The following is a 27,852-nucleotide window of genomic DNA, read 5'->3' on the forward strand; positions in this document are numbered from 1 at the left end:
TGTCTGTAGAAGTGTCTCGTAACTATTTTAAAGTTCTGATGTCAACATGAGCTGTGCTGTTGCTGAAATGGTTTCAACTGATTCTATAAGTAGAGGTACACTTTCCCCTTAATTCAGTTTTAAATATAAAATTATTAGCCTCTTTTGGGTGGGAGATTGTCCTCACTTGTATAGCCATCATAATTTCCTCAGAGCGTGAGCTGGTGCGTTGTTGGGTACTCATTGTGCTGATCATGTGCTGCTTACATAAAGTTACTTCACCTCAGGGCTTTTCTAGACTCCAGTGGCTTTGTAATTTCCTTTGACTTTTTTGTCCTCTACCATTTTTCTGTGTGTGCTTCTCCTGACAAAGTCCAGCTGATTTGCAGATGTGGCATTTTTAGGCTGTACAAACTCTATTTTTACAGTAGAGGTGCTAGCTCACCAGTAAGCTTGTCCAGTTGCTTTCCTTCTGAAGTCTTTGTTTTTCCTACTCTTCACTTAAAAAGCAAAATAAAAAAATGTCTTTGTATTGCTGTTTCCTTCTTCTTCCCTTTCCCTTTCTACACAATATTCTGATGTGTTTTCTTCCTTTCCCCCGTGTAGTCTGAATTTGAGTGGACTTCAGATAAGAAATCCCCCACTCTCAAATTGTTTCCTCTAAACTTCTGTGTATTTAACTGTTACCCAGTTTTGCATTTTCTTCCCATTTCAGATGTATCTTGTTATCTCCTCCCACCAATGATTGGCTCTAGTGCTATGCTGTCACCCAGTTTTCTTTTCCCACTTCGTCCCTGGGTTACTGCCCTGCCTCTTCTAGTCCACTTTTTGGTGTCTTGCCTCCCATCCTTTCTGCTCCATCAAGGGAATCTCATTCTATAGTCCTTTCAGATTTGCTGAATAGCTTGTCTTGGTAGTTGTAGGCTATATTAGGACAAGGATCATACTTTACTTAACCGTTCCTTCGTCAATGGTTGTCCACTGTCAGACCTAAGATACTGGGGCAGTTCAAGCTACATGGAACTAGCATACGGCTTCTGCTGTTCTTCTGGTTTCTTCTTTTCTGTGTCTAAAGCTGCTTCTCCTGCTTTTTGTGCCTTCCTTTCTCTTTCATTCTTCACTTCTCTCCAGTGGATCAGTGCTGGCACTGTTAAATTGGAACAGGTAGAGAGCCTACTGGGACAGAACTTCACTGGCTCTCCTAAAAGTCAAGTTTAGGAATTTGTAGTGGTGTAGCTTAGCTAAGATGCTAAGCATAACATTCAGCATTTGTTTTTGTCAGGATTTAGTTGATTTGCTTTCAGCTGAGACTGTGAGAAGGAGGTGGTGTTTGGCTGGCATTAGCTACTTCTTCACCAAGAGCCAGATAGTGCTGTATTGTGCTGTCCCACTTTCTTTCTTCCTTCCTGATAATTTCTATGATCTCTCTCTTCTGTGCCTTACTTAAATTCTCACTCATCTCCCTAGCTAGACTATCTAAAATGTTATTTGTTTCTTTATAACCTGTTACCTCCACCTGCCATACTTCATTCTCTTCTGTTGACTCCCTCTCACATGCAATTCTGTGTTAATGTTTTGAAATTACCAGTACATAAATCCATCTTTTTTTTTTTTTAATTCTTCATGTTTTCCATGCTTACTGTCAAAGGCATGATGACACACTATTGGGCAGTGTTGTGCCATTGCTAATCTGAATTGTTATGTAAAAACCTCTGCAGTATTCTTGTTGTTTACAGGTCACTTGGTGGCAGTATGGCAAAGGAGGGTTTTTGCATTGTTGTTTTTTTACCCTGCTGGTAGAAAAAAACATGCCTTGTTCATCACCTGAAGAAGTGAAAGCCTTCTTTTGTCATACAGTGGCATCCACTGTACAGAGTCACCGGGTATTGCTGTTTGTGCAAGGTGTGGCTGGCTGTGCCACCCTTTGTCTGAATCTAAGGGAGACTTTGTAACATAAACCTGCCCCAAGTTTCTTGCTGGGCTTGTTAAATGGATGACCGATCCTCTTTTTTTCAAATTGTAGTCAGGAGCCATCACAATTAAGATTGTGCTTTCTTCCTTCTTCCCATTCAGTCTGCAGTATGGATGATTTCAGTTCCAGTGACACCTAACTGGAGGAAGTGGGCTGCTGTGCAGAGGAGTGCAAGGACTTTCAGATAGCTTTAAGATTTAAATATCTAGACTGAATATAGAACCTTCACTTGGGCTTCATGTTTAATGCTTTTTGCCAGTGTTCATTTGTGAAAAACAAAAGGATTCTGCCAGATGACTGCTAAATACTTGCTGCTGGAGTGAGTGAGGATGATTGTAAGGAAGTATCAGCCTAGTGAAAGTAAGTGTAATGGGAGAGGTGCAGTTTCACTGTTACTGCTGTTCACCAATTAAAAAAAAAAACAAAACCACAACCGCCACATTTAGCAAGAATTTTGTTGCAATCTTCTAGTCACTTTTGAATTTTCTTTTTAAAGTTTGCACATTAAACAATTCCTGTGATGGTCCTACCACTCCATAGAGGCCTGTGGGACAGTTAGGTCCTCTGATCTAAGAAAATCTTTTCTATACTGCACATCACAGGTGTTTGTTAGGTCTTTGCTGGATTCAAGAGCCTTTTATTAAGTAGTATTTTCTGCCCCATGAAAATACCTGTGATAATTATCTCAAGACTTGATCTTTTTTTTTGTAATTACTTTATTGAGCTTCTACATCTTTTCCTCTCTGTGATTAATTTTTTTCATGTTTCAGATGGCATTGGAAAAAGCCACAGAGCTCATTTTTCCAATTTTTCAATAATGTTTTGAAGATCTGGTCTCCTGAGCTAGACAGAGCAATGCAGTAACAGTCTTCCAAATGCTGCAAAACCTTACATTACTGTTAAAACTTGTATTTTAGTGGAACTCACTGAGTTAGCTCACTCTGTGACTTTGTTCTGTATCTTTTTAACAATTGGTGTCAATTACAAAGTTTGCCTGTAATGACTGCGTTTTATCTGAAGCGTTGAAGAAGATACTAATAGCATCAGGCCAAGTATAGTTTTCTGGCCCCCTATTGTTAGGGATTCACAACAGATTTTTATATATTGAAGATCTGTGAGCTTTTTCTCTCTTAGATGCGATTCATTAATTTTTGTGTAAGAGGAATGTTTTGGTTGATGCCTTGTGCTTACGTCAACATTTTTCTTGTGCAATATGTCTGTAATCTCAAAAGTACATTATGGGTTGAATGCAAATGTTTGAAACTGAATATGGGGTTAAAGGTAGGGTTTGTTGCCAAGAAGAAAGTATCGCAGCAACGTATTGCTTTTCTTTGCAGGCTGCCTTATCCCATTTCTGCTCAGCTTTGCACATGCCTGAGCACATGAACGTTTAAAAGCACAATGGTGATTTGTGTAAAGCTTTTTCCCCAGAGTGTGATACCTTTCAGAATGAAATCTGTGCATCACCTCTCATGTCTCTGACGCACAGCCATTGGAATCACTCTGTCTCTCTCTTACACAGTAGTGTAGGGGCAAGATTGAAATAGTAAAGGGAAACGTAAAAGGAATGTAGTCAGGCAAACCTGGATAGGCTGGAGATCGTATGATTGTACTGGACTTTGCCTGGGGCAGCAGACTAGTGTTCACTTGTGCCAAAAAAATCACAAGTTTTTCATTACTAATGCTCAGAGCCTTAATGGTCCAACCAAAGCTGAGATACAGTCAAATCATGTGAGGTTTTTAGGCAGATGTAATGTACTTCAAATTTGAAAACATTTTTCCTGTATATATGTTGGAAATTTCTTAGAAGCTTAATGCAGAAGTTGAGCATGAATTAAATAAATCTTTGATTTTGGCAGCTCTTTGAGAAAGTTGTTTAATATGCGGCTTTCTCTTGCATCCACTGTTAAATCCTGGTGTGATATTGTCTGCTTGGAGAATGAGACCCCAAGAGGCTGCAGTCACGTGTGCTTTTATAGCTGCTACAGTGGGGTGAAAATACTGAGCTGCTCCTTACTGTCTATCCTGCTTTTGTGCTAGCTATGTTTTCCGTTAACTGTCTACTGTAACAGTTTCCAAGCAAAGGTCTGTTGGAATAATCTAGGTTAGAAAAATCCCATATGTGTTTTAGTTAAATTGAATCAGACTGCCGGATATGAGTTGAAGAGCCATTGATTTGCCAGCAGATGCAGGAAAAAGAGCAAGATTTAGCAAGGGAGAAATGAAGAACAGCTAGGCATTGGAGTCTCGTTCTTGGCATAGTGGCAGATGGAATATATCAATCTATCTTTATCTGGATGTATATCTATATATATGCATCCACAGCAAATGCAAGGAAAACAGCTGCTTGACCTTTAACAGGATTGGGTCAGTCGAAAAATCTCTGTTGTGTAATTCTTTTTTGATCTTTGACCATCCTAAATGTGCCCTCATAGGTACAAGTAGTTGTGATTTGAAAATGTAACCAGCATCTGATAATTAGCTACTCTATGATAAAGGACAAATATAAGTCATTAGATGCATTTGTAGTGAAGAAGGGCAGGGTTGAAGTCTTAAACAAATATGTCAGATTGTCCTGGTTTCAGCTGGGACAGAGTTAACTGTCTTCCTAGTAGCTGGTACAGTGCTATGTTTTTAGTTCAGTATGCGAAGAATGTTGATAACACTGATGTTTTCAGTTGTTGCTCAGTAGTGTTTAATCTAAAGTCAAGGATTTTTCAGCTTCTCATGCCCAGCCAGGGCACAAGAAGTTGGCACAGGACACAACCAGGGCACCTGACCCAAACTGGCCAACGGTGTATTCCATACCATGGGACATCCCATCTAATATAGGAACTGGGAAGTGGGGGCAGGGAATCGCCACTCGGGGACTGGCTGGGTGTCGGTCGGCGGGTGGTGAGCAATTGCACTGTGCATCATTTGTACATTCCAGTCCTTTTATTACTACTGTTGTCATTTTATTAGTGTTATCATTATCATTATTAGTTTCTTCTTTTCTGTTCTATTAAACCGTTCTTATCTCAACACAGGAGTTTTACTTCTTTTTTCCTGATTTTCTCCCCCATCCCACTGGACGGGGGGGGGGGGGGGTGGTGAGTGAGTGGCTGCGTGGTGCTTAGTTGCTGGCTGGGGTTAAACCACAACACAGATGTACTTTAAGTGCAAGAAGCGTGCTAGCATAAGAGAGTTTCTTTCTAAAGAATGATTCAGTCATTATCCTTGAGTGTAAGCATGCATATTGCTCCCCAGAGAGGTGGAGGAGAAGATGCAAGTGGTTTGTACCATGTCTGAGGTACAAGCTGGAGTACCTGGGAGAGGAACAGCTTGCCTGCACTAGGGATTTGGACCTGGTTGTGGTAGGTTGACCTTGGCCCTTCTTGGACCTTTGTTGTTTCCTGAATGCTGCTTATGCAGGTAGTTGCTGGTCTTTTGCCTGCTCAGTGATGCTCCTAAACCATGATCCACCATTGATAATAGCGTTCTGTGACTGTTCCACTGGCCAAGTGGAGGGGAGTTGCAATGGGCTCTTCCATTGAACTTTCCAGAGTAGCTTGGAGATTAGTTTCACAGAGTTTGATTAATGCAAAAAACGTAAAGAAAGCAAAATGGATTAACTGTGACAAGAGTGCAGGCAGGTTTATAAAAGAGTATACATCTCCCACTTTCAGCAATGGCATACACAGCTTGTTCACTCTTGCACTTTCTGAACCTAAGGTCTGCAGGATAGATAATATCTCAAGGCTTGCTATGCATGTCACAGTGTTCTAGAAATACATTTATAGCAGAATGCTGAATGCCTGAAATACAGCTTCTGGTGGTCTGCTGTTAATTTTTTTTGGGGTTGTTGGGGTTTTTTGGGGGGTGCGTGGTGGTGACCAATATTGCCTTTAGAGCAGTGGTTTTAGATTAGGGTTCCGATAGTAGTTTGGCTCTTCCTCTTTCTTGATGAAGGTCATGTTGCCTATGATCTTCCCTTCATATTGGGTTGAATGTATAAACATTACATGCCACATGTGGCTGACTGTTTGGCAAAAGGAGATGAAAGAGGCTGGGAAAGGAATGCAAGGAAAGGGAAAAAGTATCGATGAAATTGTCTTGGAGGCACTTGTGTTCAGATACTCTTGACCTGAATTTCCCTATTTTGAAAATCAATGGTATAATGCACTCAGCAGAGTGACCAATGGTTCTGCTGGGATTGTGGGGAGCAGCAGGAAGGGGAACACAGCACCAAAAAAGCTGAGTCTCTTTTGCTTCAGGGGGAAGATTAAAAAATATTTTCTCCTTTGTCTTGCACTTCCCCATTGTTTTGTGTTGGAAAAGAAAAACTGTCCTGTTCGTCCTTGTCCCCTTCCCTTCCAGCCAGCAATCGTATCCATTCTTCTAGCAAAACAAGGCTACTTCCACCCAAATCAAAGTGCCTGTCTCTAGCCTCCTTTTCTGCTTTGTGTCAACATTTTTTGCTATCAGGGAAGTTTTCTGTAACCTATTGACAAACACTGACACTTCTATTGCTGGATAGTGGGTATGAAGCATGGTAGAGGAGGAGTTTTGCTTCCTTTTGGAAGACTGCTGACAATGTCTAGATACACTAGCTTTAGGGCTTAGGCCTCTCCAAGTCTCCCTAGAAGCACAAGAGAATTTCACTTAGCAGCATGAAAGAGCTCATAGGGCATCATCATGTTCTTGGATGTCTGATTGCTTTTTTCATTTTGTAACATTCCATCCAATAGGATAATAGAAATGTTTTTGTTGTTGTGCATTTTCTGTCAGGATGAAGACTCTAGAAACTTACTGGGACTACAAGGAAGCTGCATTAAATTATCAAGAAGCCTGGAAAGTGCTGCGTAGCCAAGCCCTGCTGGGTTGGGTCAAGAATGCCACGGAATACCTGCACTTCACATGAGAATACATGTGGCTATGTAAATCCAGCAGTAAGCCCTGGTGCTCAGCAGATACATCTGCAATTCAAGGGCCAGGAAAAGATGTCCTCTAGTTCATGTGCTGTAAGGAGACAAGGGTGAAAAGGAAAGCAATTTAGAGAAGTCTTTATTTTGGTTGAGTTGAAGCTCCCTTTTTATTGAAATAGAAAAGGATCATTGCAGACTTAAAGTTCTGAGCAGCGTGAAACAATATGCCTCCAAAAGAAAGGAAGCAGTGATGTGCTATCCTCTGTTATCTGAGGATATGATCTATCGGCCATAGTCCATTGCAGTGGAAGTAATGTCAACTGAAATTGAAGCAGTGCTATGGAAGAAAGGCTGTCATTGTAAAATTTTAGTGCTGCTTTTTTCTTTCACTCTTCATAATGTTATGGTTGTTCTTGTGTTGCTGGGACAACCCTAATGTATAGTAAGTAGTATTTTTATAACTCTTGGCTCTCCTTATCTGTTGCCTGGAAGAATTTTCCGTGTCCCCAGCCGCATTGCTTCTAACTGGAAATACTAGTTCTGTTAAAGGGTCTTTTTTCTGGCAGTCCTTCATATAAGCTTCTATTTACTAAATATACCCAAAGCAGAAGCAAAAGAGTGCTGGGGAGAAGGCTGTGCCAAATAATACCACTTATGATATTCCATGCGTCTCTCTTAATTTCAGGACTTTGCCAGATACCCCTTGAACTGCTTTGTTTCCATGGGCAGGAAAGAAACCTCCTCAATTACCCAGTTCAAACCTGCCAATCCTGTCTAATTCCAGGCAAACATTTACCTACTTTCTACTGTTTCAAGCACTGTCCCTCCCCCTGTCCCCCTGTGATACATGGTTAATTAAAAGCAGGGATGCCTTAGCCATTTATGTCACTGTTTCCTGGCAAGTGTTCATTAACAGCCTGGCAAAGGTGGAGATGCTTTGGGGGCGACTGGAAGTAGTCTCTGGCAGCCTTTATGTTTTATTACCATGTAACATCTGCATGGCAAAACAGTCAACGTTGTGAGCTGCGGGGAAACAGTGGGTAATCCTCCTTAAACTTTCTGTCCCAATTGTTGCCTTTTGTGAGCAGTACTATGTAACTGCTGCTGAGCACACTCCCCTTTTGTACTTTTTCTGTTGTAAACTGCAATTCATAAAATGTTTGGACAAGGCAATGGCAGGATGAAAGAAGTGGATAATTTAGAACTTAAAGAATTCTTTAATGATTTTGCTTTTCTGTTCTTTGGTATCTTACTATAGTTCTGGATTTGAAAAATGGGCACAACAGTTCTCCAAACAGCCTTTACAGTCAGCCTACTGAGCTACATACAGGACCGAACAGTACATTATCACATTGCAGTCTGAGACTTGATTACAGCAAATCCTTTTACTTCACACTTGGGTTGACTTCTCAAATAAGAATAGTTTTCTCTTGCTTGTTGAATAAATAACAAAGAACTTGAATTCTATGTATATAAGCCTGTCCTCTCAAATCCAGCACTAAAATGCAGAAAGAACAGTTGTATTGGTGAGGGGGGGGGGGCGGAAGTCGCTGTATGTGTTTGTAGAGGGCAGGGGATTATGGAGAACGGTGACTTGCATTAGTCATCAGAGGATGAAAAACGGCCAGATGCCATTGCAGATGGGCTACAGGGTGAACTGCTGAAGAGAAATGGTAGCAGTTATTGTAATTGACCAAACAGCATTCCAAGGGCAGAGTCCTGTAGTGTACCTAAAGAGATAACCAGTAAATTTGTCCTTCCCTGAAATCTTGCAGAAAGTATACCTTAATGTACCTAGTTTCCCTTTGTTAATCAACAAGGCCTGTAGAGACCCTGCTGGCCAGACTGGAATGTTCCCATTTCCTATCCAGCTGCAATATTAAAATAGGTTATATAAGGCTAGTTGTTCTGTAGTCTTGGCATCAGACTAGTTTTCAGATGAGTAGTTATATGATGTAAATTCTTTTAACTCTTTCCTAAAATTTGAGCCTGGCTGTTAGGAAAGATTGTTCCTGGTAAGATTTTCCCGTGCATTTGTAAAATACTTGTGAACTGTAGACTGCTGCTTTCTGCTACTTAACAGGTTTAAAAGTAGTTCTAGAAGTGCTGAACACTGATATTAACATCATTTTTTGGATGGAGTTGAGGACCTATTTAAGCCTAAAGTGAGTCAATGAATACACGAAGAGAGGGAGTATAAGCTCCTGCAGGCTTAGCCCCTCAGCTTTTTAAATGCTGCTTTGTTTTAGCTCCTTTTCCTCTCTGGCATGTCTGGGATTGAAAGTAAGTATTTAAATGCTGCGTGTGTTTAATTCTAAAATGTCAGCAAATGCTGTAGGCAGTACTGAGAAACTGCTCTAAAAATCAGAAAGGAAAAATGCAGAGAGAAAAGACAACACAATCTCTGCTTTTGGAAGAGTAGCAAACTAAACTTTCATCATTGTCAGCAGATCTTTGGAAGAACTGCTCCTGGAAGGTAGCAGTTGACGTGTTCCAAGCTTCTATCACTCCTTTGCACTGGAATAGCTGACACTGAAAAACAGAGATAGGCAAGGTGTAGGGAGAACAGTAGAATGCATAGACTGTGCCACAGGGGAGCAGTGTTGTGGGGAGGTGAAGTAGGGGGAATGAAGTGCCCACAGTGCATGGTTAAAGAGGACAACCAAACTATTGGAAATGGGAGCAGCAGAGCATATGAGGGCACCAAGATTCCCAAGGCATGTGTGAAATGCTCTACAGAGCATATCTGTATTACCCAGATGGGTCCTTGACTTTCCCAAACTAGTATGGGGACCAATGGTCCCTGTTTGCCAGAACAAAGAAACTGTAATCTGTATTTTGAGTGGTATGTCTTTAACAGTTTCACTATTGGAGAAATCATTCTGTTCTCAATCACAGTAAGAAGGCAGGGCAGACCGCCTGCTTACCTTTAAGGAAGTCAAAACCAGAGCATAGAAACAAGTGTTTTTGTCCAAGTGTAGAAGTAAACAATCTGAGCTGGAGGCCGCAGTTCCATGAGACAAACATGCTAGCATCCCACTACCTTTGAAAAAGCAAGGTTTTGATCTTCACAGTGTGTTTTTGCTGCTCACCTTACACAGGCTGGAGTGCTTACTGATCTCAGTATGTTCAGAGTAAATCAAAGACTATTCAAATTACTGTCTTTGTAGAAAAACAAACCATGAGCCCAAATTGAGGTGTAGCTTTTCACTAGAAGTTAAATCAGCTTTGCAATAAGCCCAGTAAACATTAGAGAAAAGGAAGAGCTAGGGCTGCGCTGCTGAGGGCAGGAGGAGGTAGAGCCAGGGTTCCTTTCACTTGTTAAAAACTGTTAGCTGCTTATGAAACCCCACCTGGAGAAAATGCTTGAGGTGCGAGTATGGAAATGGAGCGTGAGTTGCTACTGGGAAGCTACTGTTGGTAAGGAGGAAAGAAAGGTGTTGGGAGTAAAACTGGGAGCCAAATGTAGTTGAGGGATGTAGCAGTTCTTTCTCTCAAAGCATAACCATCCCAGGAATCTGATGATGTCATTATAATAGGGTTGCAGCAGTGGTTTACAGGTGGAAGAAAGATAATGAGGATAGACCATCTAAATTCATCTAGTACTGGCTTGGTTATATCAGAGATGACATTTCAAGTTAGCTTAAAGACAGGTGATGTACAAGTGTTGCTGTAGGAATAGTGAGGTATTTCTTCATTTTCTGTTCAGTGTGTAAATTGAAATGTCTTCCCAGTCCTGAAGGTTTAACAGAAAGTAAAGATCATAGGGGACCCAAATGCTTGTGATAATTTTACAAGAGTGACTGTGCTATCTAAAGGGATGCATTTAATCTGTACATTTCAAAAGGAAATCTCTTGATGTTTTATTGCCATTTTAAGTGCATCTGCAGATGAAAGGTAAAGTTACTGCTGTAGAACATTTATTCTGGCATTCTCTGGAATTACTTGTGTACTTGGGCTCCTAAATCTAAACTAATAACTACAGAGACGTTAAAGAGAGTAGATCTGTGGTTTATGAAGGGTAATCCAAAAGTCACCTCAATCATAACATTGGGAATAAAACTTCATCTTCCCTTGTTTTGTTTAGATACATCTATGTGCTAGCATGTAATTAGCTTTATCTAGCAGTTTTAAGTTGCGTTTCTTACTCTCTTGTTAACAGCTAGCAAAAAATATTACTTGATAACCATAGACAAACTGTGAAGTTTCAGCTTAAAGGAAACAGAACATTTTCTGGTAATGAATCACAGTTGAACCCACTTTTCGTCCTTTGGAATCAAAAATTCTGTTAAGAGTAAACATTAATACTAAATGTGTGGAAAGAGGGGGGTGGAAGGAATTCATGATGGAAGCAGTGACAGAATGTTTACTAAAGCAGTGCTATACTGAATAATGAAAGGCTTACTGAAATCAACAGCACATTTTCAGATGCAGTGCAGCAGCAGCACTGTTAGTGTGACAAGCCTCGATAACAGAGCAGTGTCAGCATTTCACAGGCTCCTACCTTCTCATTTTGGAGTCCTTCTGCCAGTACCTGTGAATAACTGTAGAGCCAAACATAATTCTAGGCATAATGCAACTTCATGGGAGTTTGAGTTAGTATGACTTGGAAAGTGATAAAATTTCCACTGTGACTAAATTATTTTAAAAACTAAGGTCTTCTGTACCACGTAGTGTGAAAACGAAGTAAAATTTTTATTAGGAATCTAAACTGTAATTAGTGTTTTCCTTGCTGGCTTAGAAAGTTCAAAGCGATGGTACTTTTCCAACCCACTGCTACCCTTTATATCAAAGCCTGAACTCCAGTACGGTGCAATTAGGTCAATAAGGTGTTTTTTCTGCCCCCCTCCCCAAGAGTGGAGTAGAGGAGGAGAATCACCTCCCTTGACCTGCTTGCCATGCTTCTTTTGATGCAGCCCAGGATACAATCGGCTTTCTGGGCTGCGAGCACACATTGCTGGCTCATGTCCAGCTTTTTATCCACTGGTACCCCCAGTCCTCCTCCACATGGCTGCTATCAACCCCTTTATCCCCCAGCCTATGTTGATACTGGGGTTTGCCCTGATGCAGGGGCAGGACCTTGCACTTGGCCTTGTTGAACCTCATGAGGTTCACATGGGCCCACTTCGAGCTTGTCTAGGTCCCTCTGAATGGCACCCCATCCCTCGGGTGTGTCGGCTGCACCACTCAGGCGTATAGAAAGCTGTTCTTTCGCATACTTGGTTCTGTAATGTCCTTATAATATCTACAAAATTTTTACTTGGAAAGGACAATACTTATATAACTACCTGTAACACAATTACTGCTCTTTTTTTTTTTTTTTTTTTGGCAACTGTTTTAATTTGAACTCCTTACGAGTTATTTCTCTCTCTGCAGTAACTCTCATGTACAAATTATACCTTCCAGTTCTCCAGCTCTCTGGTCTCCCATTTGTATCATTCCTTCTCCTAGGTGCCCCTTCCTTACATGCTATGTTTTTGTCACCCAGGTCCTGCTTTCCAAAGCTCATGGTATTTACTCCTCCATTGATAGCCTGTGGGCAGGCATAGCTCTTCTCCTGCTGAGACCTAGTAGCTCTGAAGCTATTGGTTTTGGAACCTACAGATAGCTCCTCGTTTCTTCCTTGTATCATCATACTAAAGGTTGTGAAGCTGTACAGTGTCTAGTAAATGTGATGTATAACTTTCTGGCTAAAATGAAGGTAAAGAAATGACAGCACCGCCTGTTTGTGACAGGAATTTTTATTGTACTTGTTTGTTAATTGAGAAAGAGGAACATATTAGCTCAATTCAACATGATCAGCATCTTGTTCCTGCTTAGGATAAGCCATCAAATCCACTGTTCCCAATACTAATTTAATGTTTTTACTTTTCTTAAACTAACACCTCAAAACAGAATAAATGCGTATTCTTCTTTTCATGTTTTAGTAGCCAACTACTTTGCTTTATTATTTAATCAGTGTCATCAAATGTATCCCCCAAAGGAGTGAGGCTCTGGGAATTCATAGCCATGAGAAAAAAAAAATGCACAAAAACCAACAAAACTTTTTTTTTATAATTTAACAGTCTAATATAACAAGACCTATCAATATATTAAGAAATAAATCCAGTTACAAATGCATGTATATAGAAGGAACTTCTGTGGATGTCAGAACAGAAAATTATTAGCTATTTACAAGATACACAGCAGGATGGTATACTAGCCAAGACCCACCATTCAGAAACCAAATGTGTTCTCTCCGCTGTAGGCAACATACAAGAATCCATCCTCATCCTTTTCCTTCTCATAAAGTTGTCCCATAGTTAAGCTTGAAGGAGGGGGGGAAAAAAGAAATTATTTGCTTGGATCATGACAGCTGCAAATGGTAACAGTAAGAACCTCACATAAACAAAGATTAATAAAAGCTAAAACTTTTAAGTCTGTGTGTAAATTAAAATAAAAAATGAGGATATATGAAAAGCAGTTGACTCCCAAGTTAGCAAAATGATCCTGGGTTTTCTGCAGTGTCTAGGTTTTTGTTAATTCTTCACAAATGCATTTGTCAGAATGCTTCCTTATTTTATTGGAAACTAGTCACTGAATGTATTTCAGGTTCTGAATCATCCATTATTGATGCCATGACTAATACCAGCATCAATAGCCTGAAAGCACCTTCCTTGAATGCAGCTGCACTAATACCTTCTTGTGTGAGCAGTCTCATTTCTCTCTCCACCTGGTGTAGTTCTGAATGTTCTGGTCTCAAAGTCTATCAAACTTGCACTTTTGGACCATTTCTTGAAGGTCCAGGTTGTTTTGGGGAGTGAAAGCTTTGTTTTCTACATTGTTAAAAAGCAATGACTTAAAATAGTTCTGAACCAGTGCTTTTTCAGTGGATAAGGTTTTGAACATTTGATCAAATGAAAATTTTCTTAAACTAAATAGGCATGTGGGCCTTCACGGTCTAAGCAGTTGTGGTTTTTAGGGCAATGTCTGTATTTTGAAAACAAAAAGAAACCCAAGCAATTACTTGGCCAGTACAACTGCTCCAACCATCTATCTACAGATGAAACAGGCAGCTGATGTCAGTCAGTTGCACAAATGATGCCTCCTCAGCTCGCCTTTCTCTGGCTTCCCTGAGACTGAGGAAAGGCTAGTGAACTGAAAGATGCAGGCTGAATGTGAGTGATAGGGAAAACAATCATGGCTTTTTACCCAAGAGAGGAGCTGGGAAGATTTGCAGGCAGTACTTGAAAAGGAAGGGAATTGGTGAGTAGTAGATACAACTTCTGGAGGAGAAGGATGTCAAGAGTTAGTGCTCTATGTAATAAACTCAGCCGACAAGAGGAGCAAAGCCATTAACAGATTAGATTTTTGTTTATCTGTGAGCAGGTTATCATTTTCACATTCATATTGAAGGTTCAAGCCCTATTTTTCCAGCAGAGATGGTCTCATCATGAACATCTGAGATGAGACAGTGTGCCCTTTCTTCTTTCCTATTCCTAGCAGTTCTACAGCACTGTTAAGAAGATGACATATAGGCATTCCTACAAGCAGAAAAAGATGATTCTCGCAGGTCCCTGTTGTGTATCACAAAGTAAGTAAAAATATTCCTAACTGAGTCTGGACAGGTTACCTGGAGGAACTGTTACTATTACACAGGTAAGGATTAATAAGAATAATATTATATCTAAGCCACATAACATCATGACATACTATTTCCTCAAGCGCTGTTAAAATATCTTATATAGAAAGCAGTTGTAGTAGCTGCTTCTGCTATACGTTATTCTGTATGTGGCAGACAACAATGAAACTTATATAAAAGCAATGTGAAAAACCTTTCTATAGTAACTTTGCATTTGTGTTTATAGAAGAAAATAAGTAATTTTTAAAACAAGTAACAGCAACTAGTCTGCAATGTCATAATTTCTTTGTGAGCTGACAGGTTAACGTTTTTTCAGAATAATTTATGGCATTTGCTTTGAGTATTTAACATGCAAAGTTTTTGTTACGCTGAGAATGTTTTTTTTTGTTTGTTTGTTTTTGGCATTGATGATGTAAATGTTCTTGCACTCAACCAAAGATATCATAATTAACTCCAGAGCTCACCCTCTTGCTATGGAAGTAAATCACAATATATTTTTCAGTCACTTTTCCTTTCAGCCTAGCTCAAGAAATAAGATGTTTATCAAACTCATGAGAAAAAAACCAAACTATCGTGGTGAGATTAAGATGTAACCAAACACCTCCTAAAATCACCAAATAAGCCTCAAAGAGGGGAGCTACTGTCCCTCTGATACGCACAGGCTTGCTGAAATGGTTCTGAATACCAAGTGAATAGCCTCTCACCTGGATTGTGGGACAGTCTTGTCTACAAAGAGGAATATTGCTTTCTCAGATGGCAGTTGAATCCTCTTCCTGATGATCCACATGAACTGAGCCACGGTGATGTCAGATGGAACTAAGTACTTCCTCTTGTCGATATCAACAATCTGAGATCCTGAGACCTTCTCCACTATGACCTGTAAATTGCAGGTGTGAAGGTCAGGCTTTTCAGGAATGGTATGAACAGACAGCTTCGGTAAATCGCTTGTTGGTACGGGCTTACAACAGTGAGCAGAGGGGGGGAACAAAAAAGTTTCTTGACCGCAACCAAATGAGGTAGGACTGGCTCAGCACTGTAAAACCTAGTTTTACAACTGTACTGAAACCTACAGTCATATATACAAGGCTCAAAACTTCCTATGCATGGGGTAAAAAGATGCAATATGCCTAAAAGAAATCCATGACAGGAAAGTATGCAGATTTTTTTAACTTTTTGTACACTGATGATATGAAATTACTGCAGTGTGGACTTCAAGTTGAACGGGAGCCAGCAGCGTGCCCTGGCAGCAAAGGCGGCTAATGGCATCCTGGGCTGCATTAGGCCAAGTATCACCGGCAGGTCCAGGGAGGTGATCCTACCCCTGTAGTGGCACTGTTGAGTCCAAGCCTGGAGTGCTGTGTCCAATTCTGGGCTCCTTGGTATAAGAGAGACAAGGACATACTGGAGAGAGTCCAACAAAGTGTGTCAAAGATCTTCTAAGGGATTGGAGCATCTCTCATATGAGGAAAGTCTGGGGGAGCTGGGACTGTTCAGCCTAGAGAGGAGAAGGCTGAGGGGGATCTTACCAATGTGTATAAATACCTGAGGGGAGGGTGCAAAGAAAATGGAGCCAGGCTGTTTTCAGCAGTGCCCGGTGACAGGACAAAAGGCAGTGGGCACAAACGGAAACACAGGGCGTTCCCTCTGAACATCAGGAAACACTTTTTTACTGTGTGGGTGACGGAGCACTGGCAGAGGTTGCCCAGAGAGGTTGTGGCATGTCCCACCTTGGAGATACTCAGAAGATATGGTCCTGGGCAGCTGGCTGTAGGTGGCCCTGCTTGAGCAAGGGGGGGTTGGACCAGGTGGCCTCCGGAGGTCCCTTCCCACCTCAACCATTATGTAATTTATTCATACCAGGACAGTAATGTCCTATTGTGTTTAAATATGGCTAATTTTCAAAAATATTCTGAAGTTCCCCATGTGCACTATCCAAAAATAGTGTATTCTGCAACAAAAGCTTGGGGGCAGGGGCAAGAGAGGAACTGGTATCTATGAAGACATTTGAAGCACAGGCAGCTTGAAAACTTCAGGTTTATGAATGGCTTGTCTGTACCATTACCCTTAAACTGACTGGTGATTGAAGGAAGGAGTCCAGGACTTCAGTCTTCTCACTTACTCCAGTTGATGCTAACAAACTATATTCTTTCCTTGCTCCATTCAGCTCTAGTGCAGTCATGAAAAATTCAACTAGACTGCAGCACTGATACCTGAGCAATGGCAGGTGATCTAGGAAGTGCATTCCCTTTGTGCAGATGCTGCTTATTTTGTTTTTGTTACTATAACCATGTAAAAAGAAAGAATAGAACTGAATAGTTCAGTTGCAAGGGACCTACAACAATCATCTAGCCCAACTGCCTAACTGCTTCAGGGATGACCAAAAATTAAAGCATGTTATTAAGGGCATTGTCCAAAGGCATCTTAAACACTGACAGGCAGGGGCATCAACTGCCTCTAGGAAATCTGTTCCAGTGTTTGATTACCCTCTTGGTAAAGAAATGCTTCCTAACATCAAGTCTGAACCTCCCCTGACAGCTCTGAACCATTCCCAGGCGTCCTGTCACTGGATCCCAGGAAGGAGGGATCAGCACCTCCCTCTCCACATCCCCTCCTCAGGAAGCTGCGAGACCAATGAGGTTACCCCTCAGCCTCCTTTTCTCCAAACTAGACAAACCCAGAGTCCTTAGTCGCTCCTCAGAGGACATACAAGTGTGATCATCATTGCTTGAAATCTTGTGTTACACAATTCTAGTTTGCAACAAACATGCTCTATCCTCTTTTAAATTGTCATATGACTAAAATCCCACAACACGAAGAAATGCAGGTTTAATATACACACCACCTCCACCCTTCCAACTTAACTGTCTTCTTTAAACAATGTCCCAAGTTGCTCCTAACGGATGACAGAACTAACTGCCTTGATATGGCATATAGCAAAAGAAAAAAACAAAGGAAGAAATATTAGAAATAAATTTCAGTAACACTGAAGCTAAAAAAAAAATAAATCAGCATTTAGGTAAATGGGAGGCAGAACCACCAGCCTAGTCTAGTATCTAATCTACCATTTTGCTTGTGCAGAAACCAGAGATGCCAAAATAGCTCTCAGGCTTCCATCTACAGCATCAGAATATTCATTAATATTTTCTCCCTGAAGTCTTTTGTATTCATCTGTGCAGCATACTGTACCATTACACAACATGCACCAGTACATCAGAAACTGTCATGCTATGGAGGGGCACATGCATACTTCAGGTGACTCAGTGCAGAATTGAAGAAGCCATGTTATATATGAATACAGTCAAAACTCTGATAGAGTTGCAGTGTGAACTGTGGTATAATGGAAGGTTCTAGTTGGCTATAGACCACATTCATTTTTTTTACAATGTTTTGCAGTACTGCTTGTGATTTGACATCTATGCTCTCTGCATTTCTATAATTAATCTGGCAATGATTACTGACTTCCCACAGCTAGCCACTATGCATTTCAGCCAGGCTTAACAATGCCTCAAGGAAGAGAAATCAAGCATGGCTGCAGTATGCCCTGGAATACCAGTTGGCCTGCCAACAATGCCAGTTGAGCACTTCACCAAATCACCAGAAAGGTGCTGTGATGTCATTTTGTCTGTGTGCCTCTGCTCTACCAGACTTACACTGACAGATAATACAGCAGTGTAAGCATCTGATGCTAAAAACTGTATGATTACAGCTTCAGTTGATTGGATGAAGTTACAGGGTGACAGTGAAGCCATACTAATAAAGTGTAGGTTTTAGCTATATATGAATGAGAGCCAGATGGAATATGTAGGCTGTAAGGAAAAAAATAAATAAAAATTCACAACCCATGCTTATGCTGCTAGACCACCATAGGAATTAGGCTGTTCTCTGCCTACACCAGGAGCCTTTGGTAACAGAAAGCAGGTAGGAGCCTAAGCAGAGATGCCTAGATAAGATGATGTTTGCAGCATCAACAGGCTTTTGTTTGCAACTTTGAAAAAAATATTGCCTATGTTAATCACTATTTTAGGATGTCTGTAGACTCAGGTCTGCAATAACACACTGATTTTATCACTGGAAACTGGATTTTTTTTAATGTGTTATTCTGAATATAACCACTCCAAGGCATATTTTTTGTTCTACCATGTTACTGTTGTCAAGGTATGACTTACTGATGCTATTTTCTGCTTTGTATTATGCTGAACTGACAGTAGAGTATCTTACTTCATACATTAGGAAATTAGAAGTTGACTATAGGATGGAAAGATAGCAAGATGGCCACACATAAAACCAAACAAAAAGCAACAGGTACAGGAAGAAGGAGAATTAAGTATTATTTGTGGAAAGAATCTGAGGCTTATTGCTCCATGCAGGCTAGTCATTAAACTAAAAACACAGCACCTGGGGAAATAAGCCTTACAAGAGATTCGGGTGTCTCCGTTCCTCAGCTGTGTGTTCCCCATTGCTACAGCATACAGGTAATGCTCAAGTAAATTTACAAAATATGTGATCTTATGATCTGGAGAGCGTTTTCCTTATGATTTCTTCAGGTCTGCCTACAGAAACAGGAGTGCATAGTAGCTGCCCCTTGCAATTTAGTATGAGGGAACTGTAAAGAGGACCAAGAACAGCCTGAAAGAAATACTGTAAGCCTTAACAACTGATACTTTTTTTTTTTAAGATTACAATAACACACTAGGCATTTTAGCTTCATAATGCAGAAACTGTCATAACTGGAAGTCAAGGCTGTTGGTGAACTGCTTCTAGTAAAACCTTTAACCCTTAGACCACTTGATTCCCCAGGCAAATTTAAAATTGCAATGCTAACCAAGCATGAATTTCTTTCACCTCCCATATTCCTAAAAGGCCTACCCTAGGACAGAGGCAGGCTGTTCATATATTATTTTAATAGGTTTGAACCACTGAAACATCTCTAAATTCAGGTGGACAGATACAGAAGCTGAGAACTGAAGTCACTTTGACCTCATTCTGGATGTAGGCTATAACCTGGAAAGCAGGAAACATACATTATGTCTGAAAAACACTTTTGACTATTAAATGCCAAAAATATATTTGATACCAACTATTTTGTGAAAGGTACATGGCTCAATCTGAATCATCAAGCAGAAAACACGTATCAGCCCAGACAAAGCATCACACTGCAATCTGAGATTTAATTTCTGTATCCATCCACACCTTGCTGTCCATTTCTGATACAGCATCACGTAATTTTGACTCACACTACGAGTTTCAATGTCTCTTTTTCCCTTAGGGTTATGATGGATATTCCTGAAATGGACAAATGGGTATCTGTAGGGATGTATGGCTATTAGCATGTTACAGTCTATATATGAGGGGATAGTTAGCCAAGCAAGGATCAGGTCAGCTTGCCAGACTGCAGCTAGAGAAGATGCTGTGACTAGGTGCAACTCATCAGCAGAGAAAGTCAATGAGATTACAGGTTCTTCTCTGGGCTGCGCTGTCTAAAGGATAAGTTATTTACTGAGAGGTCAGACAGGAGTGGCACTAACTGGCATGTGGTCAGATGGGATGCGGGAAATTGTACTCACAAGCAGGTAAGTTGAAAATGTGGACATGTTGCTAGCTGTTACATAAGGATGTGCAGTGTGGTCATTTCACTGACTGAAACATGATAAAAGGGATTGTGAAGAAGAGAGGTCATTCACTATTTAGCAGGTAGGTAGGTATTAATGTGGAAAGGAGGGGTCACTGCTTGCACTGGCTCTTTGAACAACAGGGTTTGCATGGGGAGCTCCACCATGATAAGTCTGGTTATAGGCATGTAATACATGAGGGAAAATCACCTTACTCATACAGCCAGGATGGAAGATTGTCAAGGTTTAAAGAAATTTGTGATCTTTCTTAGGATCAGGCACAGAATGAATCCTCAAGACACTGATGGTATTTGTTAGGATATAATTGTGATTAGAAGAAACCAGGACACTGATAAACCATAAACATGCCTGGAAAGTGTTTAGAAAGTCAGGTGCTCTTGCTTACTTGTCAATATGCACTGGGGCAGAGGAGGGAATGTTGCATTAGTTAGATGTGTTTAGGGCCTCTCTAAAACATCTAAGAACACAAAAGTTTACTTCGTAGGATCTGATCAAAGAGACGGCAGGATGGAAAAAACTTATCCACCTTTGCCTCCAAGTTATCAGATGAATCTGGCTTGGTTACTCACCGGGACACGGTCAGGGTATTTGGCTCGGATTTTTGCCGACTCGACACATCTGTGCTCTGTGAACAAAACTCGTAGTTAGTCATTGCATAGTAGTAGTATCGCCAGTGTCCTAGGCCGAGAGGGCAGCACCCGCAGGGACGGGAGCCTGCGGGGATCGCGACCCTCTTGCCGCCCCCGAGTGGGTCTCCAGCTGTTTGGGCACGCCGTCCCCGGGCATCGTGCCAGCCTTCGGCGAGGGCCGTAGCCGGCTGTCCGCCCACAGACATGACAACCGGCTCGGGGAGCCGACCGGGACACACAGAGTCGGGAGGCCCCGGCGCAGATGGCGACACAGGAGACGGAGGGCGACGGGGCCGCCGGCGGGCAGCGCCTGGCCCGGGCCCACCCTTACCCAGCGCGTGGTCCTCCTTGAACATCCACTTCATGGTGCGGGCCGGCAGGAAGCGGAGCCAGTGGCGGCGAGGCCCCTGGGCGGGCGGGCGGGCGGGCGGGCGCGGGCTCGTGCCGGGCAGCCGGGCCTGTCGCTGTTCGGTCCCCGTCACAACAACAACGACCACGGCTCGGCAGGCGGGACTTCCGGCTCGCCAGTTACCTAGCAACCACCCGAAACGCAGCGCTTCCGGCCGGGGGCTCGAGGGGCGGGGCTGTAGCATCTGGGCATGCAGTCAGCTGGCGGGTGCGAGACAAGCGTCGTCTCCGCCCGAGACGTTCCCGGGCCGCTGAAAGACGCATCGTGGGCTGCGCCGCCGCGGCAGGTGCCCCCGTCTCCGTCCCGCCGCCGTTCCCGGGCGCTCTCCCGCCTCGCCGCAGTCGTCGGTCGCGGAAAGCAGCGGTACACGCTCATTGGCTGGCGCGCCTGTTCTCCCCCGCCCCCTCGGCGACCTGACGCGTTGATAGGCGCGGCGTCCCGTCAGTCTGGTGCCTCGCCGTTGCCACGGTGAGTGCACGGGCTGGGGCGGGCGGCTCCCGATGGCTGGCGTGGAGCTCTTCTCGCATCCCGCGCTCCACACGCGCTACCGGGCCGGGCTCTGCTCCGCCGCGGCGCTGGCGCTGTTGCTCATCACGGTGCTCACCTACGTGCCGCCGCTGCTGGTGGCCTACCGCAGCCACGGTGAGCGCCGCTCGGCCCCGCGCGGCCCGGCCCGGCCCGGCGCGGTCCTGAGGCCTCGCGCTGTCTCTGCCCGCAGGTTTCTGGCTGAAGCAGAGCGCGTACCTGGAGCAGCCCACTGTGCGGTTCCGGTACGAGGTGCTCTTCGTGGCCACCATCGGGCCCGGCCCGGACAGCTTCTTGGCGTGGAGCACGTTCCCAGCGTTCAACAGGCTCCAGGAGCACCGGCTGCGAGTCCCGCTGCTGTCGGTAGGCCTGCCCGGGGCGGGCCCGGCGGCCGTGGGGAGCGGGGCTGGAGAGGGGGACAGGGGAGCGGCAGCGGGCCAAGGGGATGGCTGTTGGCGGCGCCTGTGAGCAGGCGGCCGATGATGCACTGCTGCCTTCAAGGAGCAGCAACTTCATGCAGAGCCTTGTGCCTCACGGCAAGACTCACTGGGGGCGTGTGAGTTTTAATCAGCCCAGTCTTATTCCCTCTCAGTGTTACAGAATCATAGAATCAGTTAGGTTGGAAAAGACCCTTAAGATCATCAAGTCCAACCATTAACTGAACACTGCCAAGTCCACCACTAAACCATGTCCTTAAGCGCCACTGGTGGTTTGCATGAACACATCAGTTTACTTTCCTCAAATTATTTGTGCTCCTGCCCCCTGGCCTGCCATTCAGCTTATCATGATCTGAAGTTTGCAGGGGTTGCTAGGTAGCTCCTGATTCTGAAAGCAGGTTATGTGCTTTCTGAAGCACATGGTCTCTACCCTAGAGCCATTGTTCCTTCTGGGATTCAACAGTGACCGTTACTTTTCTGCGTTGCCTCTGTTATGTTTGCAGATAGCAGAAGTACTGGACATTTGTGGCACAGAAGCTTTGCAAGTCTTGGCTCACAACCAGGAACTGGCATAGAGAGGCCACTAAGAGGCAGGCTGCAATGGCAAGAGGCAAGCCTGACCATCAGTCATACATTCACACAGGATCTGACAGAAGATCCAACACTAAGGCATGCTTTGTAGCATGCAAGGGAGATGGTTGGAATGGCATAGGGCAGAAGAGACCTTGAAGAGTCTGATGAGCTTTCTCTCCCTGGGGGGCATATGAGACATTGTGTAACAGACAAAATTGCTGGCTTCTTGCTTGTCTCTAGTCTTGTGTTTATAAAGTCAAGCAGCTTTTTATTGCTTTCCTAAGTATGCAGCTTATTTGCTTCCTTAGTATGTGCATGGTGCAGTTGTGGAGATCCCCTGGGGTTTTACCTTTTTTGTCTTTCTTTCTAACAGAAGTTCCCATCTTTAAAAAAAATTCTTACTGATTCTTTTAGACTAGAGAAGAAGACAAAAATCAAGATGGCAAAATGGATCAATTGCATTTTAAATTGGAACTTCCGCTACAACCTACAGAGCATGTAGTTGGTGTTCAGCTGATTCTACTCTTTTCCTACCAGCTTTATGTGAGCATTTTTAGTTTTGTTTGTTGTGATATAGATACCCAGTGTAATATTCCAGTAGTGGTTATGCAAAGGATGGAAGAACCTTTCCACATTTGAAATTCCTATCTAAAAGATTTATTTTACTAACAAATATTTAATTTTTTCCTCCTCTGCTGGGTCATTCCTAGTCTAGCTCTGCTGTGTGTTTTCATATGTTTTGTTAGATTTTTTTTTTTTTTTTGAAGCTGTGTATTCTCTTGGACTGTAGCACAGCATAGAGGACAGAGATGCACAACAGTGGATATCAGTGTGGGCGGCATCTGGAAATAACTGAGAGTCTTGCAGTAGGCAGAAGGATGTGCGTTCTTACATACTGCTATGTCTTGACATAAACAGTTAGTTTTCTGAGGTGGAGGCGCAGGCTGTTGCAGCAGCCTAAAACTCCATAGATTTTGCTTACTTAACAGCTCTTGAAGCAATGGTAATCATCTGCCAGGATCTTCTGTATCTTGTAAGTGGGCGGGGGAAGAAGGTATTATAGGGAGACAGGAAAATAAAATTCTGCTGCCATTGTATCTCAAGTGACAGTGTAATTAATACCTAAACACTAGTGTAGAGAGAACCCATGGACAGTGTTGGATGCAGCCACAGAGACAATAAATAGTTTTACTAGGGAGATTAGGCTTAGTTTATCCAAGAGACTCTTGCTGATTGCAGATGGACAAGTTAATAAGCATAGCTGTGTGGTGTAGAAAACATTCTTAAACCTATGAGGCCCAGAGTAAAGGCCTGACTGTCCTAAATTTGTGCTGAATTAGGTCAGTGATTAGTATCACAGAGAATTCTGATATTCACACCACGTTTGTTTTATAGTAAATGTGAAAATTTTCCTTCAGAATGAGTGGTTGATAAGGACTAAGGAACTTCCTTGTTTGGTCCTTATTGCAGAGCAGGAGTCCTTAGCTGGCTTTGACTGCTGAGTATTTTAAATTGTGTCTCCAGTGAATGTATTTAGTCATCTTGGTGCTTTTCACATGTTATAGCAACTCCAATCCATCATTAGCCACGGACTGTTGGACTTCGCTGAATTCCTTGTGGAACTTTGGTTTATAAAGTCAGTTAACTAACAACTAAGGTAGTTCACTTAAAAAAAAGTTAATTCATATTTCTTATTTGGTGTTCCCTTGTTTAGATGAATGTGACAATTTGAAACTTGGGAGTCAGGAAAAAATCAAATCCTTGCAGAAAATCTGTAGATACAAAGAGGTAGAAAAGTGTGTTGTGTTTCCTCCCACTCCCAACCTGCCTAAATTCTTTTTTTTCTCGTGTTCACTATTTCAGAGAATGTCAACACTTGTGATGCAGAGCATGGCTTTTCTTCAGTTTTTTTCTCCTGTGCCAGGGTCTCAGCTCTATATGAATGGAGACCTGAAATTGAACCAGAGGCAATTACTTAACCATTGTGGACTGGATACCAGATACAATGTGAGGAAACTTTTTTTCCTTCCCCATCCATTTCCCCCCCGCCTTTATCCTCCTAGTACCATAGGTGACACCCTAATTATTTGTACTCCTGCACAAAGTGGAGCGTAGAACTTTGGAACTGGCGTTTTCTTGTTAGGCTGAAAGGTGGAAGAGGTTATTCTGCCAGAATGTTCAGTCTGATGTTTATGTGCATTCATTCAAGGGCATCATTACTTTGCATAAGAAACTCGGTAGAATTACTTTCTTGAGGATTGGACAAATAATGCAAGTATCTCCTTGTAACAGGTGTCTGTGGTCAATGGCACAAGTCCTTTTGCAAGTGACTATGATCTAACAAACATCATTGCCGCATATTGGGATAGAAACGGTAAGCCTGAATGTATAGCTGCGAATTACAGGACAGCAGTAGTTACCATATTGGCAGCTGTTCTGTGAGGATTTGAGTTCTGTATTAAGACTGAAAAGCCCCTTAACTTGGATGTTTCCTTTCCCCATTTTAGTGACAACAGTCTTTTTGGATCCCAACCCTGTTTGGATGACTGGAAGAGCAACACATACACCATTTATCATTAATGCTACTATTCATTACCCAGTGGAAGTTATCTTATATCCTTTGAAAACTGCATAAACTGTGATATAACTAGGTTGCATTACCTGGGCCTTCACATGTAGGCCAAATGAAAACTTTTTGTCTAGACTTGTTGCTAAACTTTTCCTTTGTTAGCCAAGCAAATGCTATAGTTCTGGAGTTAACTGAATACCCATTTGCCTGTTCCTCCAGGTGGTTCTGCTTGCATAACCACTTCTTGCCTTTCTCTGCTGGGAACCTGTGTTGCTTTTCAGCCTTACTAAACTGGCTTTTAAGGCAGTTTCTTAGCCATTCACACTGAACATCCTTAGAAGTCTTGCTTTGCTCCTGCAGCACCTGCTGTCCCAATCTGTCATGGATGCCACTAGCAAAGCATGATACTGTATTCTGTGACCTAAAGCAAATCATTAGAAATCTGCATGCAAGGTAAGCTCACCAAATAATAACCCCCATGGTAGATGTGGCAAATCCGTTACATGTGCAGACAGACCTGATTTTTTTTTTTTTTTTCCTACAAAACAATTCATCATTCATTATGTTCTTTACTCATTTTCTCAGGCAAGAACAAGCCTGTGTTTAACAGAATCTGTATGGAGCACACTTCTTATGAGGTTTGTTTACCTGCCTGAGTATTGCCAATAACTACTTTCTGCTGAGCCGGGGACAAAATAGGCACTTTCCACAGAATTGGTTTAAATGTCTTCTAGGACAGACATTCTGTGCAGCTTTTGTTACATACTACGGTGAAAGGCTTTTAGGGGTTTCCATGGCTCAAAGGCTTTGCATTTGGCACACAAAACTGATGTTTAACAAGTTTTTTGTGCCTTTTTACTTCTGAGTTCCTTTGTGTAGTTATTGCAGTGGTAGTATCAGAAGCTTCTTCATTAAGATTCCTTGACTTTCTTTAAATATCAGCCAGGATTTTGGGAAATTATTAAATTTGCCTGGATCCAGTATGTCAGCATTCTCCTTATCTTTCTTTGGGTGTTTAGTAGGATTAAAATGTTTGTGTTCCAGAATCAGGTGTTGACTACAACTCCAATATCACCAGTTATGCCGGTGTCTCCAGTACTGCCCTGCAAACAGCACCAGTCCTGAGGAGATGCCTGAGAACACTTTAAAGAAATGCAGTTCAAAAATAGATACCTGCTTTTATTCTGTACACACTTTTTACTTCAGAAGATCAGAACTTTCCAAGTATGTTCCAAGTATGTTCTGTTCATGCTCCCTTTTTAAAATACATGTTCATTCATCTGTTTCTCTGGGAGGACTGCTTTTGGACTGAAAATTTTAATACTTTTGACAGTTAAAGAAGAACCTAGTTATTTTTTTGCAACCGGAACACACTTCAAAGACCAGTAGAAAGCAATGAGACTGCTTTTGCATGATCTTAATTTTACTAAACCTTGAACACTGAAAATAATATGCTAACAGTAACAACTATTTGTACATGAGTTTATGTGCACTATGAAAGGAAAAAAGATAAGGAATGTGAAAAAATAGATGGATAAGTTAAGGTCAGAGCCACACTTCAGTAACTGTGGCTATATGTTATCAGCTCACCAATTTAGTTATTAAATTGGAGGATGGATAAATTCAAGGTTGATGTGAGAAACTGGGTTGTGGGTGACAGTGACTGCGAGGTTTGCACAATCACTTACTATTGGCATTATTGCTGTATCACTAGACCATTAGTTGTGAATTGGGAAGAGTAAAACAGAGAAGCCTGGTATTTATTTAAAGAAAACTAATTAAAAAGCTACCAGAGAAGCTTCAGAGTTCCAAAGCAAGTGAATAATTACTTTCAGAACTTAAATGATAACTCAGAACAGATAAAAAGTAAATAAATTATAATCACCTGGTAAGCACTGAAAGAGTAGGTCCCTCATTCTTGATGGGGGTGGTGGTGGTACGGAAGATTACTTAATTTTCTCTTTCTGGGCTTACTTGTTATGCCAAACAAGCTTAAGAAAGAAAACAACATTTCCATTATGTTTTCAGTTTTGTAGTTAAGATGTAATTGTAGCAAAGCAGTGTTATGGCAGAAGAGAGTCTAAAACAATTCTGGATGCTAGTTAACAAAATTTTTAGTGTCTGGTTCTCTTGAACTCTTAAGATGTGGTATAGCTATGAAATGTGAAAACACAGCTTGTACAGCATTGTCCTCTAGAATTCAACATCCTGGCAGTTTGGAGACCTGCCTATTCCTTTTTCATTTCTCCTTCTCAAAACGGCCAGTTTCTTTCTGAACTTCTGTTTAAGCTTATTTTAAACTTCATAGTCTTGCTACTTGCATTTTTCCCAAGTTTTACATGCTGGATGGACTTCAGCCTGTTCTTCAATGCAAGTGAAACATTAATGTGGGGAGCCGTTTCTTGGTCATTCAACGCATTTTTGTGCATGTGAAACTTACGTGTTTACATGTGTATTGTAAATTATTGCAAGGAGCATTTGCTGTATATACATATATGTATTTTGGTTCGAAATCTCCAGTTTGCTCTTTGATCTTCAAAGTCTGTACCTGGCAGCCTAGGACTACTGATAATTGGCTTTGTATCAGAGCGCACAAAGCAG

General features: G+C 42.1%; 3 protein-coding genes across 29 annotated transcripts in view; 2 read left to right on the forward strand and 1 right to left on the reverse strand.

Moving 5' to 3' along the window:
- ADAT1 (adenosine deaminase tRNA specific 1) overlaps positions 1 to 15,167 on the forward strand; it is a 33,607-nt gene extending 18,440 nt beyond the window's left edge. For 6 of the 11 annotated variants that reach the window (XM_049804792.1, XM_049804789.1, XM_049804791.1 and 3 more), the window contains one exon: positions 6,722 to 12,777. In XM_049804792.1, the coding sequence (XP_049660749.1) occupies positions 6,722 to 6,854 (133 nt within the window). In that variant the 3' untranslated portion in view covers positions 6,855 to 12,777. Of the gene's footprint in view, positions 1 to 1,715; positions 2,676 to 6,721; positions 12,778 to 14,340; positions 14,643 to 14,997 lie in introns of those variants that run through there. The other 5 variants (XM_049804788.1, XM_049804794.1, XR_007506645.1 and 2 more) reach the window with 4 other exon arrangements.
- Positions 12,707 to 21,181, reverse strand: GABARAPL2 (GABA type A receptor associated protein like 2). The gene is made up of 4 exons (XM_049804808.1): positions 21,070 to 21,181; positions 20,679 to 20,734; positions 15,184 to 15,356; positions 12,707 to 13,165 (listed from the first exon to the last, which is right to left on the reverse strand). The coding sequence occupies exons 1-4, from the start codon at positions 21,101 to 21,103 to the stop codon at positions 13,075 to 13,077; spliced, it is 354 nt and encodes a 117-aa protein (XP_049660765.1). The 5' UTR covers positions 21,104 to 21,181; the 3' UTR covers positions 12,707 to 13,074.
- Positions 21,182 to 21,621: 440 nt separating this feature from the next.
- Positions 21,622 to 27,852, forward strand: part of LOC126040407 (carbohydrate sulfotransferase 5-like) — a 66,939-nt gene continuing 60,708 nt past the window's right edge. For 2 of the 17 annotated variants that reach the window (XM_049804774.1, XM_049804773.1), the window contains exons 1-3: positions 24,975 to 25,056; positions 25,190 to 25,295; positions 26,187 to 26,231. In XM_049804774.1, the coding sequence (XP_049660731.1) occupies positions 25,262 to 25,295; positions 26,187 to 26,231 (79 nt within the window). In that variant the 5' untranslated portion in view covers positions 24,975 to 25,056; positions 25,190 to 25,261. The other 15 variants (XM_049804781.1, XM_049804780.1, XM_049804765.1 and 12 more) reach the window with 12 other exon arrangements.

This window comes from Accipiter gentilis, chromosome 7, assembly GCF_929443795.1.
Source record: "Accipiter gentilis chromosome 7, bAccGen1.1, whole genome shotgun sequence".
Classification (NCBI taxonomy): domain Eukaryota; kingdom Metazoa; phylum Chordata; class Aves; order Accipitriformes; family Accipitridae; genus Astur; species Astur gentilis.

Excerpts from the sequence above, each read along its gene's own strand:
- GABARAPL2 (XM_049804808.1), bottom strand. The coding sequence starts at position 21,103 with ATGAAGTGGATGTTCAAGGAGGACCACGCGCTGG. Across the intron at positions 20,735-21,069 it reads CAAGGAGGACCACGCGCTGG|AGCACAGATGTGTCGAGTCG; the intron begins GTAAGGGTGGGC and ends TTTTGTTCACAG. Across the intron at positions 13,166-15,183 it reads AAGACTGTCCCACAATCCAG|CTTAACTATGGGACAACTTT; the intron begins GTGAGAGGCTAT and ends CCCTCCTTCAAG.